The following is a 14,969-nucleotide window of genomic DNA, read 5'->3' as shown; positions in this document are numbered from 1 at the left end:
CGAATAATGATGTATTTGATCCGCACAAGAAGAAAGAGGAGACAAAGAAGAAACAAGAGGATGAAGAACCATACCTTCACAAAAACAGAGAAACAAAGAGAAAAAAAAGAGACATGATGCTGAAAAAATGAAGGTGATTTGCACAATATAAAAGAAAGGGAAAGATGTAACAATGAAATCGATAGAAAGGACGGGGAAGATGAAAAGTTGGGATATTTTAGAAAAGTAAAAAATAAATAGTCTAGATATATAATGACTTGACTAATTGGTCTAAGAGTTCCATCTAACCCAATTTTATAATTTTACAATCTATTAATAAACATAGTGATTTACTATACCTAGCCAGAAATTCCTACCTCTAGCCTCGGGAATTGACCGAACTACCCTTTGCCCAAAAATTGAAAAAAACCAAAACCTCTCAAATACCCTATACACTATTCGATCAAATCCGGACTCGTTTGTGAACCAAATCATGGATCGTGAAAGAGGCCGTAAAGGGAAAGAGAAAATGGTAAGATTTACGGTTTTATTTCGTTGATTTTCGCTTCGTTTTGAGATCTATGGGTTATTTCAAAAAATCGCCGGAATCGCAGTCGGGCGTATGAACATCACGCCCGACCTGTGGTTCCGGCGTAAGAGAATCACACCCGACCAGTGGTGCGGGCGTGATAGCCACATGCCCGCACCACTGGTCGGGCGTGATGCTCGAACGCCCGCACCACAGGTCGGGCGTGATACGCTTACACCCGTACCACTGGTCGGACGTGATGTTCATACGTCCGACTAATGGTCTGGACGTGATTTGCATACGCCCAAGATTTTTTTTTTGAAAAAAATTTACATTATTTACAATTAAATTAATTTAATATAATTTATAATTTATATGTTACCATTTTTGATTAACTAGATGTAATTTTTTTTTTTGTAAACGGAGCGGCCTATTAGGGGTGGGAAATTCATCCGGTCATCTGCTCGTCATCTAGATATAGTGTTCTTAAACCCAGCCTCAATTTCCCACCTCTACTAAACGACGGAATGTAATTTCCGACCTCTAGTAAATGACGGTATTGTATTGTTAATAAGCCAAGTGGCTTGAGCCTGCTGAGTAACTGGATAATGCGATAAACCCCTATCCATCTCCATCTCTATCCCCTTTGTTTTTCGTTTTCCTCTTCTCCTCTTTCTCTCTGTTGCAGTCTCCTTCCGGAATAAAAATGGCAACACTCACATCTGTAAAACCACCTCTTTCCACATCCACAAAACTTCCTCTTTTACCAAACCCATCTAAACCCACTTTCCGATTCCTCAACCCAAACACCACTTTGAATCATTTCCCCAGATTAACACATTTCCATAGAGTGCCTAGAAGGTTATTTGTAGTAGCGGAAGAAATAGCCACTATTGCACCACCAGAAGGCCCTTCCTCGGAGGCTGCCAGGAGGCTCTACGTTGGTAACATCCCAAGGACTATGGATAATGAGGAGCTTCACAAGATCGTTGAACAACATGGTGCTGTTGAAAAAGTTGAGGTATTTCATGGACTGTGTTCCAATTACTCCCTCCTTTTCAGGGGGAATTTATAGCTAGATTTTGCATAAATTCTGCTATTTATCGGAGTTTTAAACTATCAAATTATGTTTAATAGTTTCTTATTCTCACTTGCTTTTACTAGCTAATTCTACTTTGCATGACGGTAATTTTGAGTTATACTGATTGGATGTTTTCTTCAATCCAACCTTACCTAAACATGCTTTCTTTGAAGCTCATGTCCTAAAGAGACGAGCTAATCAACCGTGGATGTCAATTATTGCTCACCAATATATAATGGCATCTTAGCTATGATCACAAAATAAACAAATATCTACCAATCATCAGTTTTAATTATTACTACTATTTGTTAATTTCCCATGACAGAGTGGTGTTTGAATAGCTAATAGGGATTAAATCATAATTTGTTAATCCAATCTTGTTCCTTTTAGCTATTGACCTTTTACATTAATAATTTGTAAATCTACATATTGAATCGTTATAAAGCCTAACAGGATGTGCATGTTTATAAATGATCAAGAGCTGTAGTTTATAGATACTTCAGGGCTCAATATGTAAGTTATAAATGATCGGTCTCATTACATTAATGATCAAGGGTTTGATGTATACAAATAGCAATGTTTAGGAGCCTCAAAATACATTAATCCTAACATGGTTCAATATGTAATATTTTGGTAGATTAGAGTGTAAGGTATATGGGACTTCTACTCTTGATGACATGATATGGCGAATGTTATATAGCCATGATAACTAATGGTAAGGAATGATGTGTGCATATCTAGATGCCTACATTTCTATGTGCCTCTCTTTGACGGATAGCTCTTGCAAATTGGCCTAGATGGAACATAAGATAATTTTTCATTTCTTCTTTTTCTTATAGGTTATGCATGACAAGTACACCGCGAGGAGTCGTCGATTTGCATTTGTTACAATGAAAACTGTCGAAGATGCAGAGGCTGCGATCGAAAAACTAAATGGAACAGTAAGTTATAAATGTCCTTCATGATTATGAGAGCTTCTTTAAATCATTTCATACTGTTGATGGATCAACTATTTTCTTCTGATTTGCTCTGCAGGAAGTCGGAGGACGTGAGATTAAGGTGAACATTACGGAGAAACCTTTGGCCTCATTGGACAAGCCCCTTCTCCAGGTAGAAGAATCCCAATTCATTGACAGCCCCTACAAAGTCTATGTGGGAAACCTGGCAAAAACAGTAACTACAGAAACACTCAAGAACCTTTTCTCTGAGAAGGGAAAGGTTCTTAGTGCAAAGGTTTCACGAGTTCCAGGGACTTCAAAGTCCAGCAGATATGGGTTTGTTTCATTTTCTTCAGAAGAGGATGTAGAAGCTGCCATCTCAGCTTTTAATGATTCTGTAAGTTGTTTGCTTTCTTTGGACTAATAGAGCTTTAAAATTCTATTCTCACTAATGTATTTAGTTTGTGCAGTTAATACACTTGGATCTATGCTATTTAATTTTTTATTATGCTTTGTTGTTTAAGCGATCGTTCATGAATGCTTCTCCCTCCTCCCAGGTTCTGAATCGATAGAATTAGAATTTAGAAGAAGAGATAGAAAGGAAAAGAAGAGAAAGAGAATAGAAGAAGAAGTTAGGAGAAATTTGTATTGTTAATTTTCATAGATAGCCCTGTCTTACACCATACATGACCTTATATGCTGTTAGTACAGCTGACTACAGAATAGATGTAGTACAACAACTGGCATAACAACTTACACTAATAACTAAAATAGCACCTAACGGAATTCTCTACTAACGATAGCAAATAAAACAACAGAAATAGTAATAACATAATTAACTTCCGGAATAGTAAAAGATAAATAACAAAAATAGTAAAAGACATAACAAAACACATTCTTGTTCCCAGGAAAAATTCGGAAATTTCTTGCTGATAGTACTCTCATCCTCTCATGCAGAGTCAACAACTGAGAATCCAGTACATAAGATCAACAATTGTTAATAGTAGATCCCTATGATAGCATAATGAGTATTGAGGACCTTTTGAGGTTGAATGACCCATTCTTCATCAACTATGGGGGGTAGTGTAGTAGACACAATAGAAGTAGGACATACATGCTTTTTGAGTAATGAAACATGGAACACAGGATGGATCCTACAAGCGGGCGGAAGCTGAAGCTTGTAGGCGACTTTCGCAATCCTTTCAATCACAGGGTGTGGACCATAGTACTTAGCCGATAATTTCAGGGAACAACGAATAGCAACAGTGACCTGTCGATAAGGTTGGAGCTTTAAGAAAACCATGTCTCCCACCAGAAACTCTCGTGCTGAGTGTTTCTTATCACCAATTTGTTTCACACGATTCTGAGCTGAGGCCAGACAGTCTTTTAAATAGGAACTAATTTGCTCTCTGGCTTGTAGGAAGTCTTCTACTGCAGCCACCTAAGATGCAGTTGACGGCAGGGTAGGAAGTTGAGGTATCTGCCAATATAAGACTTGATAGCGACTCATTTTAAGAGAACTGTGAAAACTAGTGTTATACCAGTATTTTGCAAGACTTGACCATTCCATCCATTTCTTAGGGGTAATGAAACACATGCTACATAGATAATTCTCCAAGCATTGATGGAGCCTCTCCGATTGGCCATCTGACAGAGGGTGGTAGGCACTGCTAAATTGTAGTTTTGTCCCAAGTAATTTGATCAACTCCTTCCAAAAAGTACCCGTAAAAATCATGTCCCTGTCTGAGACTATAGACCTTGGCATTCCATGAAGTCTTAAAATATTGTCTAGGAATGCCTTGGCAACTTTTGAAGCATTGAATGGGTGGACTAGTGGAATGAAGTGTCCCACCTTAGTGAACCTGTCAACCACAACTAAAATAGTGTCATGACCCTTAGACCGAGGCAATTTCTCTATAAAGTCCATGGCTATGTAGTGCCATCCTTGTTGTGGTATGGACAAGGGTTGTAAAAGGCCAGGGTATGCTAAGTGATCAACCTTACATCGTTGGCAAGTATCACATGCTGCCACCCATCTACTAACCTCCTCTTGCATCTTTGGCCAATGAAAGTTCTGATGTAACCTGGTAAATCACTCCAGAATGCCCTCCCAAGGCTGAGTTGTGACACACCTTTAAGATCTTGTTCCTCAGATTGGTGGAAGCTCCAATGTATATCCTTTGCTTGTATCTCAAAATGCCATTCTACTAGGAATAACAAGAAGTACCATGTGGTTGAATGGATAACTGTTGTACCAAAACTGAAGCTATTGGATCACCCTTGTAAGAATCTTGCACCTTCCTCTAGCCAAGTAGGAACCACCACTGTCATAGCTAAAGCCTTAACTTCTTCCTCCATCTATCTTGATAAGGCATCTGCCACTTGATTTTTTACTCCTTTCTTATGCTGGATTGTATAATCTAACCTCAAGAGTTTAGTAACTCCTTTCTGTTGCAAATAAGTATGTAACTTGTGCTGAAGGAGATGTTTAATACTTTCATGATCCGTTTTTACGATAAAAGTAGCATTCTCTAAATAATGCCGCCAATAAGAACAAGCATACACAATTGCTAATAACTCTCTTTCATAAGCAAATAGTAACTGATTCCTAAGACTCAAGGTTTTAGATAGAAAGCAGATGACCTTACCTTATTGCATAAGCACAGTCCCAGTCCATGAGTCGCTTGCATTGCATCACATTCGAGCACAAATGATTTGCTGAAGTCTAGAAGAGCCAAAATTTGTGCTTCTGTCATTAGTTTCTTTAGCTGCTAAGCAGAGTTGGCTTTAGGAGACCATTTAAACTGATCTTTTTTTAGAGGCTTAATACATCATTTGCCTCCTGAACTTGTTCAAAAAGCTTGATTGGTTCTTGAACTTTCAAAGTGTCATGATAGCCCCCTCAACTTGCATAAAATGTTCAGTTAGCTCCCTGAACTTGCGTAAAATGTAATCTATTAATCACTCAGTTGCAAAAAGAAGTAAGTTAAATGCGGAAGATGTATTGCACGCGTTTTAAAAAAAGTAAAACGACAAAGGTCCAGGTATGCGGTTCTAATATTAGAGAAGACAAGTTTTACAGTTGAGCAAATAAGAACTTCCTTTTTAATCTATTATGTGAATTATGTAATAACATTTTAAGGCGCGTGCAACCCATCTATTGCATGCAACTTATTTTTTTTGCAACCTATTGATTAATTGATTACATTTTACGCAAGTTCAAGAAGCTAACTGAACGTTTTATGCAAGTCGATGAGGCTATCAAGACACTTTCAAAGTTCAGGAGGCCAATCAAACTTTTTGGACAAGTTGAGTAGGCAAATGATGTATTAAGCCTTTTTTAGAAGATCTGTCAATGGCTTGCTTATGCTGCCATCCCTTTTATGAAACACCTATAATAACTAGTCAGCCCTAAAAAAACCCCTCAACCTTTTTAGTGTACCAGGCACAGGCCAACCAAACATAGCAGAAATCATAGATGGATCCGTAGATACTCCATTGCTTGAGATAATATGGCCTAGGTAGGACATTGAGCTGGTTGCAACCTCACATTTAGACCCTTTGGCATAAAGTGTATGCTCTTCCATCAACTAGAATATGATCTCCAAGTGCTTGAGATGTTACTCCTTGAAATTGCTGTCAGTTGATGTCATCGAAGAAACTAAAACAAATTTTCTAAGGTAAGGTAAGCATATAGTGTTCATCAATGACTATAATGTGGCAGGAGCATTAGTCAAGCCAAATGGCATGACTGGAAACTCATAATGGCCAAGATGAGTTCTAAAAGTTGTCTTATAAACATCTTTTGCTTTCATTCTGATCTGATGATATCCAAAACCCAAATCTATCTTAGTAAATATCTTGCAACCATTCAACTCATCAATCAATTCCTGTGTTATAGGAATTGGAAACTTGTTCTTTAAACTCCCTGTAGGCCACACAGAAACGCCACATTCCTTTTTTTTTCACCAGCAAAACAGAGGAGGCATAAGGACTGTGGCTAGGCTGGATCACCCCACTAGCAAGCATTTCAGCAAGAAGTCATTCAATTTCATTTTTTTTTTATGAAATGAGTATCTTATAGGGTTTGATATTGACCGACTCAATTTCAGGTTTCAATGGTATTGAGTGGTCATGTGTCCGTAGTGGTGGTAGGGAAGTAGGTGTGTGGAATAGGTGTTGGTATTTAGTAACTACGGCTGTAAAGGGTGGTTTAGTTTGTGGTCAGGGATCTTTAGGTAGGGGTTGTACAATGTGGGGATGAAGTGGTGAAACTTCAGTGAAACAGCTTGTGACCCCTTCCATCCTTTATGAAACAACTTGTTAACTGATTTGAGGGACATTGCTTTCAAGGACATTTCAGCACCCATGCCTATCAACTCAACCTCCTTACCTTCTTTATGAATCGTCAACCTATTTTTCTCAAAGAAAAAAGTGACGGGAGAATGTTGTCTCATCCAATATGTGCCAAGGATTAAGTCATAGTCACCTAAGTCTAGAACTCTTAGGTTGAACTTGAACTTAGAGTGATACATCGACCATGAGCCCCTTCATCCAATTCTTATACCATCTTTCAGCCTTTCCATTCAAATAGAGACCCACCAGGTTTACTCTCCTTTCCACAGTAACTTCAAACAATAAAAAATATCTATGGCACTTGTTGAGCCAGTTCTCTACTTCCACACCCTCGAAAAATGGCTTATCACACTTAGGTAACATTTTGTTGAAGTAAGGGCCTGTGTGAGATGAGTCACCAGAATGAAAACCGTGTGGATTTCCTAGGATTCCTTCTCAGGGTTAGTTCCTGAGTGAGAATACAAAGGTTTATCTCGTAAGGGGTTTGGGTTAGGAGGTTTGGTGTCTCTAGTACCAATGTCAAAACCAAGGATCACAATCGATAGAATTAGAATTTAGAAGAAGAGAAAGAGAATAGAAGAAAAAGTTAGGAGAAATTTGTATTGATAATTTTCATAGATACTCCTTCCTTACACCATACATGACCTTATATGTTGTTAGTACAACAACTGGCATAATGATAGCGGGATTACACTAAAAACCAAAATAGCACCTATTAGAATTATCTGCTAATGATAGCGGAATAAAACAACAGAAATAGTAATAACAGAATTAACTTCCGGTATAGTAAAAGATAAATAACAGATATAGTAAAAGACAAATAACAGAATTACTCCTTCAACTTTCTATGCCTCACATATGTGACACCGCCTTCCTACTTTAAATATAATACGAGTGATTATGTTGGGCTTGGACCCCTCTGGGGCAAAAGTTAAGGTTTAGCTGATGCAATTGGCACAATTTGTCATTTTGACCCCTGTGCTTCAATTTTGGCACATATGGGTTTTGTACTCTAATTTTTTCATAAAATTTAGCTCATGATAGACGTTTCCATTCGCATATATGGAGAAAGTAATTTGACTATGTGCTGACATGTGTAATATACTGCTAACAACTATCTGTCATAGGTCAAATGTACAGAAATTGAAGTATACCTTCTACCTTGTTGTCATTTGCTTTCTGCACAGTGTGTGCCTGAATGGCTTGGCATCATGAAGGGTTCCCAGTTCTGGCTTTTCACTCGCAGAGATGTTAATTCATTTTATTTAGGACTTGTTTTTCGTCTCATCTAATTTGATTATGTTTCTTTCTGCAGTTATTGGAGGGGCAAAAGATTCGTGTAAACAAAGCCTAGATTAGATTTAGTCATGTATAACCATCACCTTTTGTAATCATTTCGGCCAAAATTCACTGCTTAAAGAGAATTGCCTTCTTTGTTTATGACTTTTTGGTAATTTATGTTGATCTACCAGTGGCATATGAAGAAAAACAAAAAAGAAACATCTAATAAAAGACAAAATGATCATACTCGAATTTTTACTCTTTCAAAAATGAACAAAGAGAGAATTGATTTCTTGGTTTCAATATATCTTTTGCTTTTGCTCAAATTTACTCTTAGAATTGAGACTTACCCATAAGGTATGAAACTCATAGGTAAACCCCTCGTTACAGGTTGTAATGGAATGCTCATCATATAAAGCTTGTTGCTTTTGTTTGGATTAGTTATATTGTTTTTGTCCTAATGGAATCATAAATACATCATTCAATTTTTCGTTACAAATTTATTTAATGAGCATTACATAAAGAATACGTATGAATTCTCATTACGCGTATTTTTATTATTAATATTTAAATTCTTATTAAACGTTAAAAAATAAACTATAGAAACTTGAAAAATGAAAAAAAAAGCATGAAAACTGAAAAATATGGAAAAAAAATGGAAAACTCGGAAAGTGGGAAAAACGTGAAAACACGAATAACGAAAAAACATATAAAAATACGGATCTTCCAATAGATTAGATGCAATCCAATCCAATGAAAACGTAGACAAAAATGAAATTAACATCTAGCACTGTTAGGAAATTGAACATTTTTTAATAGAAGCTGTAAAAGTAAACAAAAATAAAATTAATAACCACATTCTTTACCTTTAACTAAACAAACATAAATATTGTAATTGTCAAATGATTTCTAAACATTGTTCTAAAAAAGTTTACATTTATTCATAAGATAAATAATGAAATTGATATTCAAACAAATATTTACATCTATCATGAGCAGAACTATTATCAACAAGCTAAAAAAGTATTTCGTACGGTTGGCCAGAAATCCATAATTCTTATTCTCATCTTTTAATTTAACATTTTTCACGATTTTTCTATTTTTCGTGTTTTTTTGTTTATTACATTTTTTCATGTTTTTCGTTTTTTATGTTTTCTCATTTTCTCATTTTCCACGTTATCATTTTTTCGTTGATTTTAATTGTCCAAATAAAATTTTATGATTACATAATATAAGTATTGTAATGATAATTACATTTCATATATATTTTTTTATTTGTCAACCAAATATGGTAATGGAATCACTATTCCATTCTATTATATTACATGTTTGATTGCATTACAACTTTGATTATATTGCATTACATTAAGTCATACCAAACGGACTCATAGTGTTTTTAAACAAAATCTAATTTACTCATCTAACACAAAATTTGAACTTGTCATATTGGACTTGCAAATAAATTTGTCAATAAATCAAAGTAGTTAACATAATCAATATTCTATATAGTTTTTTTTGTGTGTGTGTGTGTGTGATTAATTTGTACACGGTGGGTATAGTTGGTATTTTGATAAGTTATTTGTAATTGTGTCAGGTCTTGTTTGATAAACCACTTAATTACTTAAATTAAAATATTAAGCACTTATTTAATTTCAGTGCGTTTGACTCTACCACTTAAATTAGTTAATTAAGTGAAAACCACTTATTTTGATAAGTCAAAATATTTAACTTAACATTTTAAGTTAAACAATACTAACTAATATTTTTATTAAAGTTACATCATTCAATACGTTCAGCACTTATAATATTCAGCACTTAAAATCCGGTACTTATTTTTTAAGCACTTAATTTTCAGTTTTATCAAACAACACCTTAGTAACACAACAAAATTTTTAGATATAATTAGTGTTTAGAATGTCTATGTGGTTTAATAGTTAGGAGGTGTTTGATTTGTTCTATTTATAACAGGGAATGAGAATGACCAAAATTAATTACCTTTGTTAATGTTTGGTTTTATCATTTTAATATAGGAGTAGGAATGACATTCACCCCACTATGGGAATCAACCATTCCCTCCTCCTTCCCCTTTAATCAAATATGATTTCCATTCCTTTATCCAATTTAATTAAAAAAAAAAAAAACACAGCCCACATTTTGCAACTGCTTGGTACAACATAGAAAAAGTAAAACGTACCCATGTATATAGTAATGGCTTGGTTATTGGTTCTAAGATATATATAGCATATTTATTTATATAATAGTAGAATATAGTATTATGTATAATATGTTGCTTTAGATAATTTATATATCCTATAATATAGTATATGATTTATAATTAATTTTTTTCTGTAGCTTTTTTTTTATGTTTTATTTATTAAAATTTAAGAAATTTTGATTTTGTTCAATTTCGATTTCGATATTGATTTTGATTCCAATTCCGGAATTTGAACCAAACACTCTTAAAAATAATCGGATTCTGATTCCGAATTAAACCAAACAAAATAAATAAATATTCATTCCGATTCTGATTCCGTAACATTCCGATTTTGATTCCGAAGTTTGAACCAAACACCCCCTTAAATGACAAATCAAAACTGTTTTTTTTTGTTAGTGTTATGTATTAAGGTAAAATTTTGACATTTCATACCAGGTAAGTCTGTACTTTTAAAAATAATAGTGACAAATTTAAATCACATTTTTCTTTTCTCCTGAGATGTTATTTATATGGTTTAAACGCTAATTTTAAAAGAAATAATATTGTAGTTTTTTGAGTTTTGAACTAAAATATTATTCTAAGCTTCTTGTCTATAAGAAATATTGGATTATCTCTTGAAACGCAGATTAACATTGAGTAAGCAGCAAAAGAACTCGAACTATGAACTTGTATTACTAATCACGTTGTTCTCACGCCAAAGTTATTCGAGAGGAAGAATGATTAATCCACGATCTAAGGAAGAAGTCTCATTGTAGAGAGAGGGGGCGTCGAATACAAGAGAGGGAGAGAGAGAAAATCTGTTCTCTTAATTTTTATGTATTTATGCTAACCTAGGCCCTTTCTATAGGATAAAGCTTTCTTGTTACATAAGGATTAGACAATATTAATCCTATGTCAACTAGTGTTCTAACTTCCTTATTAGACTAGTATTCTCATTAAATAATTACTAAATTAGATAATATTAATGTAATTAGGCTTCCTAATTATCTAAAAATACAATTAGATAAAACCCAAATTCATAATCCATCCGAATACGAATTAGTACGGGCAAATAATTCCTACATGTTCCACTCGCATGTAATAAATACGCGCTTTCATTCTCCCTTCATATTCATAAATAGATCGTGTGATCAACATACCATCGATGTTATCATTGTTATATATTTTTTAGAGATATATAACACCTTGATAATAGAGTAATGTACACATGTTAAGGATATAAAAACTGCTATAAAAGTATAAAAAAAAATTGTGTGCTAGTGTCCCAAATTTCACATCACATTTCCTGTAACTTTACTTAGATCTCTATAGTATTCTATTTTCACAATTATACATATCAGTATAACTGTTTGGACTATGAAACATAAAAACTTCAAATGTGTAAATGATAATCGTTCCCTTCAACTTCATTCCTTTCATCATAATTTGAATTCGTTTATCTAGTCGGTCCCTTTCCGAGTTGTATTATCACCTAGTTCATGAGAGACTCCTTCTAAGGCAGCCACATCCAAATTGTACTCCTAGAATAAGTTAATGTTCAAAGGATAAGTTTTCATAAACCATAATAATTTGACTATGAATGAATCTTACACTAGGAAAAGTTGATATCAATCTTTTCCATCTTAGGGTCACTCAGCACACATGATACGAACTCATGTATTATGGTGTTGTTTCTTATTTCTGAAGAAAGTGCATGTTTAAAACACCATGCGAAAGCATTGGTTCAGATGTTCCCAACATCTAATCTTTAAGTCTCCTTACTTTCAGAACTATTTCTGGCAATAGGACAAAAATGTTTAAGTTATTCTAGAACTTTACCCAAAAGATCAACCCATGATCTATTTATATACTAATGTGTATATATGAATCTTGTATTTTAACGAATTCTCTTCATAGTTTTGTACAAGACGTCTTTAGTTATTGAGAAAGCTCCTATTTAATATAAAAATAGCCTTATTCTTATCTTTGTCATCGCAAGACAAAATAAGAGTAAATAATCGTGTAAGTGAGTTGCTTCTTTGTCCCACATGCATCAATATATAAGAGTAAACATTTCAGCGAATAAATATTTATATTTGTGTGTTGATAAAATTGAAAAGGCTTTTATTGAATACTCATGCTCTTAAATTGCATGATAGGAAGTATGTCTAGACCCTACATAAATCTTGGGATCTTATATGTTTCTCATGTGTTAGTGTGCTCTAGTTCATATGCATTGGTTCTTGTATTTTGTGTATATACACTATTTGTGTCACATTAATAAAGGCATTAATCTAGTTCATTTATATCTTGTGCTATAATATAATTAGAGAATCCATTGATTGACATTCATATAACCATATCTCAAGTCTATTTTATCATGGGAATGAATATGACCACATACTTGTATATTCGATGACTGTATGGTAGTAATTGGTACTAGCTATATGTAAATGTATCTGCAAGACTATAAACCCTACATCAAAAGTACATGAAAGAATCATCCAATGCGAATACCATTGTCAAAAAACCAACTAAACATAAAAAAACAAACAGATATACTAAAACGAGATAAAACCCTTATTTCAGAATGTAGATACCTAATTTTAAGCAAGCAAACTTCAAATTATAGAATGAATATTGATGCTCGTAAATTATATAGCGGTTAATAGGACAAGTGTATCCTATCGCAACAACTAATATAGTGCTAAGCACAAGATCGAACCACAAGGACTATTTATCACAACTAGTCGACCTAAGGTAGGAAACGTAATTGTTCGGAAGGTTGAATATGTTGTGGAGTGATTCAGGAGATAAATTTCTAAAATAAAAGATAAGAGCATTTGACAGGGGAGGATTCGAATTAATTGAAGAAACAATCTAAGATGTGGATTCCCTTAATTGGATTCCATGTATGATTTATTGGGATTCAGGTTTATATCCTAATGATAATTGACGGTAATCACCTAATTAACCAACTGAAGATGGCCAATCTCATGTAGTCTATTCACATGCATTCGGTTGACGGCTTGATTAGGCATATAACCTAGGTCATGCAAAGCATTAGGTTTTATGGTGATTAAGACGAAAGTCGTAGCCTAGCCACTAGACCGCACTCTTATTGGTCTCTAGTGAGGTCAGGTTATGCTAATTCGGATTAGATAGTTCATTGGCCAGGTAACTACCTATCTGCAATCCTATATTTGTCAGACTCAAGGCATTAGGTTCCGCAATGTCAGGCTAGTTGATCATCATCGAATCTCATTCTAGCAATGATCCTATTTTTGATAAATCTAGGACATTAAGCTTGCATAGTCTAATCAATTAGAAACAATCCCATAAACCTAAATCCATAATCATATATGGTTACGCAATCAATCTCATCCCCATCCTAGATTGGTTGGGGATTAGTTCATAATTAAACCAACCAAATAATTAAAGCACAAATTATCAACATGAATCATCATTAATTTAAATAAGCAAAGAGTAAGAGACAAATTAAGGAATTAGAAATCTAAAACCCGGCTTTGTCTGATTCTGATTACAAATGGGGATAGAACTCTCCTCTACCAATCTTCAAGAAGCTAAAAGCAATTACAATTTAAGAAAATCAAAATGGAAAAAGCTGATACAAGTCAAAAGAGAGAGGGAGAAGGAGAAGGAAGAAAAGGAAAAAGGGGGAAAGAAGTAGGAACCCTAACAAAGAAGATGTAATGTTCTATTTATAGTCTAGGCTTTGTTAGGGGTAGTTTGGGCATTTTCCAGGCCAAAATTCGCGCCTTGGAAGTGAGGAGACGCTAGGAAATTGCTTCCCAGCGTCTCGTCTCATCGAGACAATAGGTGTCTCGACGAGACGAAAGGGTGTCTCGATGAGACACTAGCCATCTCGTCGAGACACCACGCGATGGTTCCCTTTGGGAACCATCGGCCCGCCTCGTCTCGTCGAGACAGGCACTGCCTCGGCAAGACATGCACTAAAAAGTGGCAGCTCTCTCTCCGAAAGTTGTATGTTTAGGTCCCTGGACTTCCGGAATACCCGCGAATGGTCCTTGACAAATCAAAAAAAGTGATCCAAAGGTCCTTTATAGTCCGAAAGTGTCCCAATTGGCTCAGGTCTGACTCGGAAATGCTCAAATAGTCCTAAAAGTCCCTAAAAACACAGAACTTGCAGTAAATAATGGAAATTACTAATTTTAACTAAAAGACAACAAAACGATATTGAATTTGAATGGAAACAAAGCGAAAACGACCTAAAATGACTCCAAAAACACTATAAAAATGGGAGCTATCAAATATGCAGTGGATTAGGTCACAACTAACATGCATATAGTATAATAATTTCAAGAACTAATCGTTTGAACATAGCGTAATGACTTAAATAAATCCTAATAAAAACCTTACCAAGATGAAGAATTCACGAGGTCGAAGACGATTCACACGATTGACAGAGGTAAAGCTCGAAGGAGAAGATGAATTGTGTTTAGGGTTTGCAGAGGTAAAGCTCGAAAGAGAAGATGAGTTCCAAAGAATGGGTTTATGCAGAATGGCCTAATATACCCTTTATTTTTTAAGCGCGCAAAATGAAAGTCAGACTTTTTGCTCCCCCGCTTT

General features: G+C 34.8%; 1 protein-coding gene across 1 annotated transcript; it reads left to right on the top strand.

The window, feature by feature from the left end:
• Positions 1-1,102: 1,102 nt before the first annotated feature.
• On the top strand, positions 1,103-8,323 carry LOC136226046 (small ribosomal subunit protein cS22). The gene is made up of 4 exons (XM_066014332.1): positions 1,103-1,529; positions 2,429-2,530; positions 2,625-2,924; positions 8,199-8,323. Exons 1-4 carry the CDS (start codon positions 1,215-1,217, stop codon positions 8,235-8,237), a joined length of 756 nt encoding a protein of 251 aa, XP_065870404.1. The 5' UTR covers positions 1,103-1,214; the 3' UTR covers positions 8,238-8,323.
• The last annotated feature ends 6,646 nt before the right edge of the window (positions 8,324-14,969 follow it).

This window comes from Euphorbia lathyris, chromosome 4, assembly GCF_963576675.1.
Source record: "Euphorbia lathyris chromosome 4, ddEupLath1.1, whole genome shotgun sequence".
NCBI classification, from domain to species: domain Eukaryota; kingdom Viridiplantae; phylum Streptophyta; class Magnoliopsida; order Malpighiales; family Euphorbiaceae; genus Euphorbia; species Euphorbia lathyris.
The sequence above is the reverse complement of the archived record's forward strand: the minus strand, read 5'-3'. Positions and strand labels throughout refer to the sequence as shown.

What these genes read in the sequence shown, in the direction of transcription:
- LOC136226046 (XM_066014332.1), top strand. Translation starts at nt 1,215, where the DNA reads ATGGCAACACTCACATCTGTAAAACCACCTCTTTCCACATCCACAAAA. An exon ending in GTGCTGTTGAAAAAGTTGAG is followed by an intron (nt 1,530 to 2,428) that starts GTATTTCATGGA and finishes TTTTTCTTATAG; the next exon opens with GTTATGCATGACAAGTACAC. An exon ending in TCGAAAAACTAAATGGAACA is followed by an intron (nt 2,531 to 2,624) that starts GTAAGTTATAAA and finishes TTTGCTCTGCAG; the next exon opens with GAAGTCGGAGGACGTGAGAT.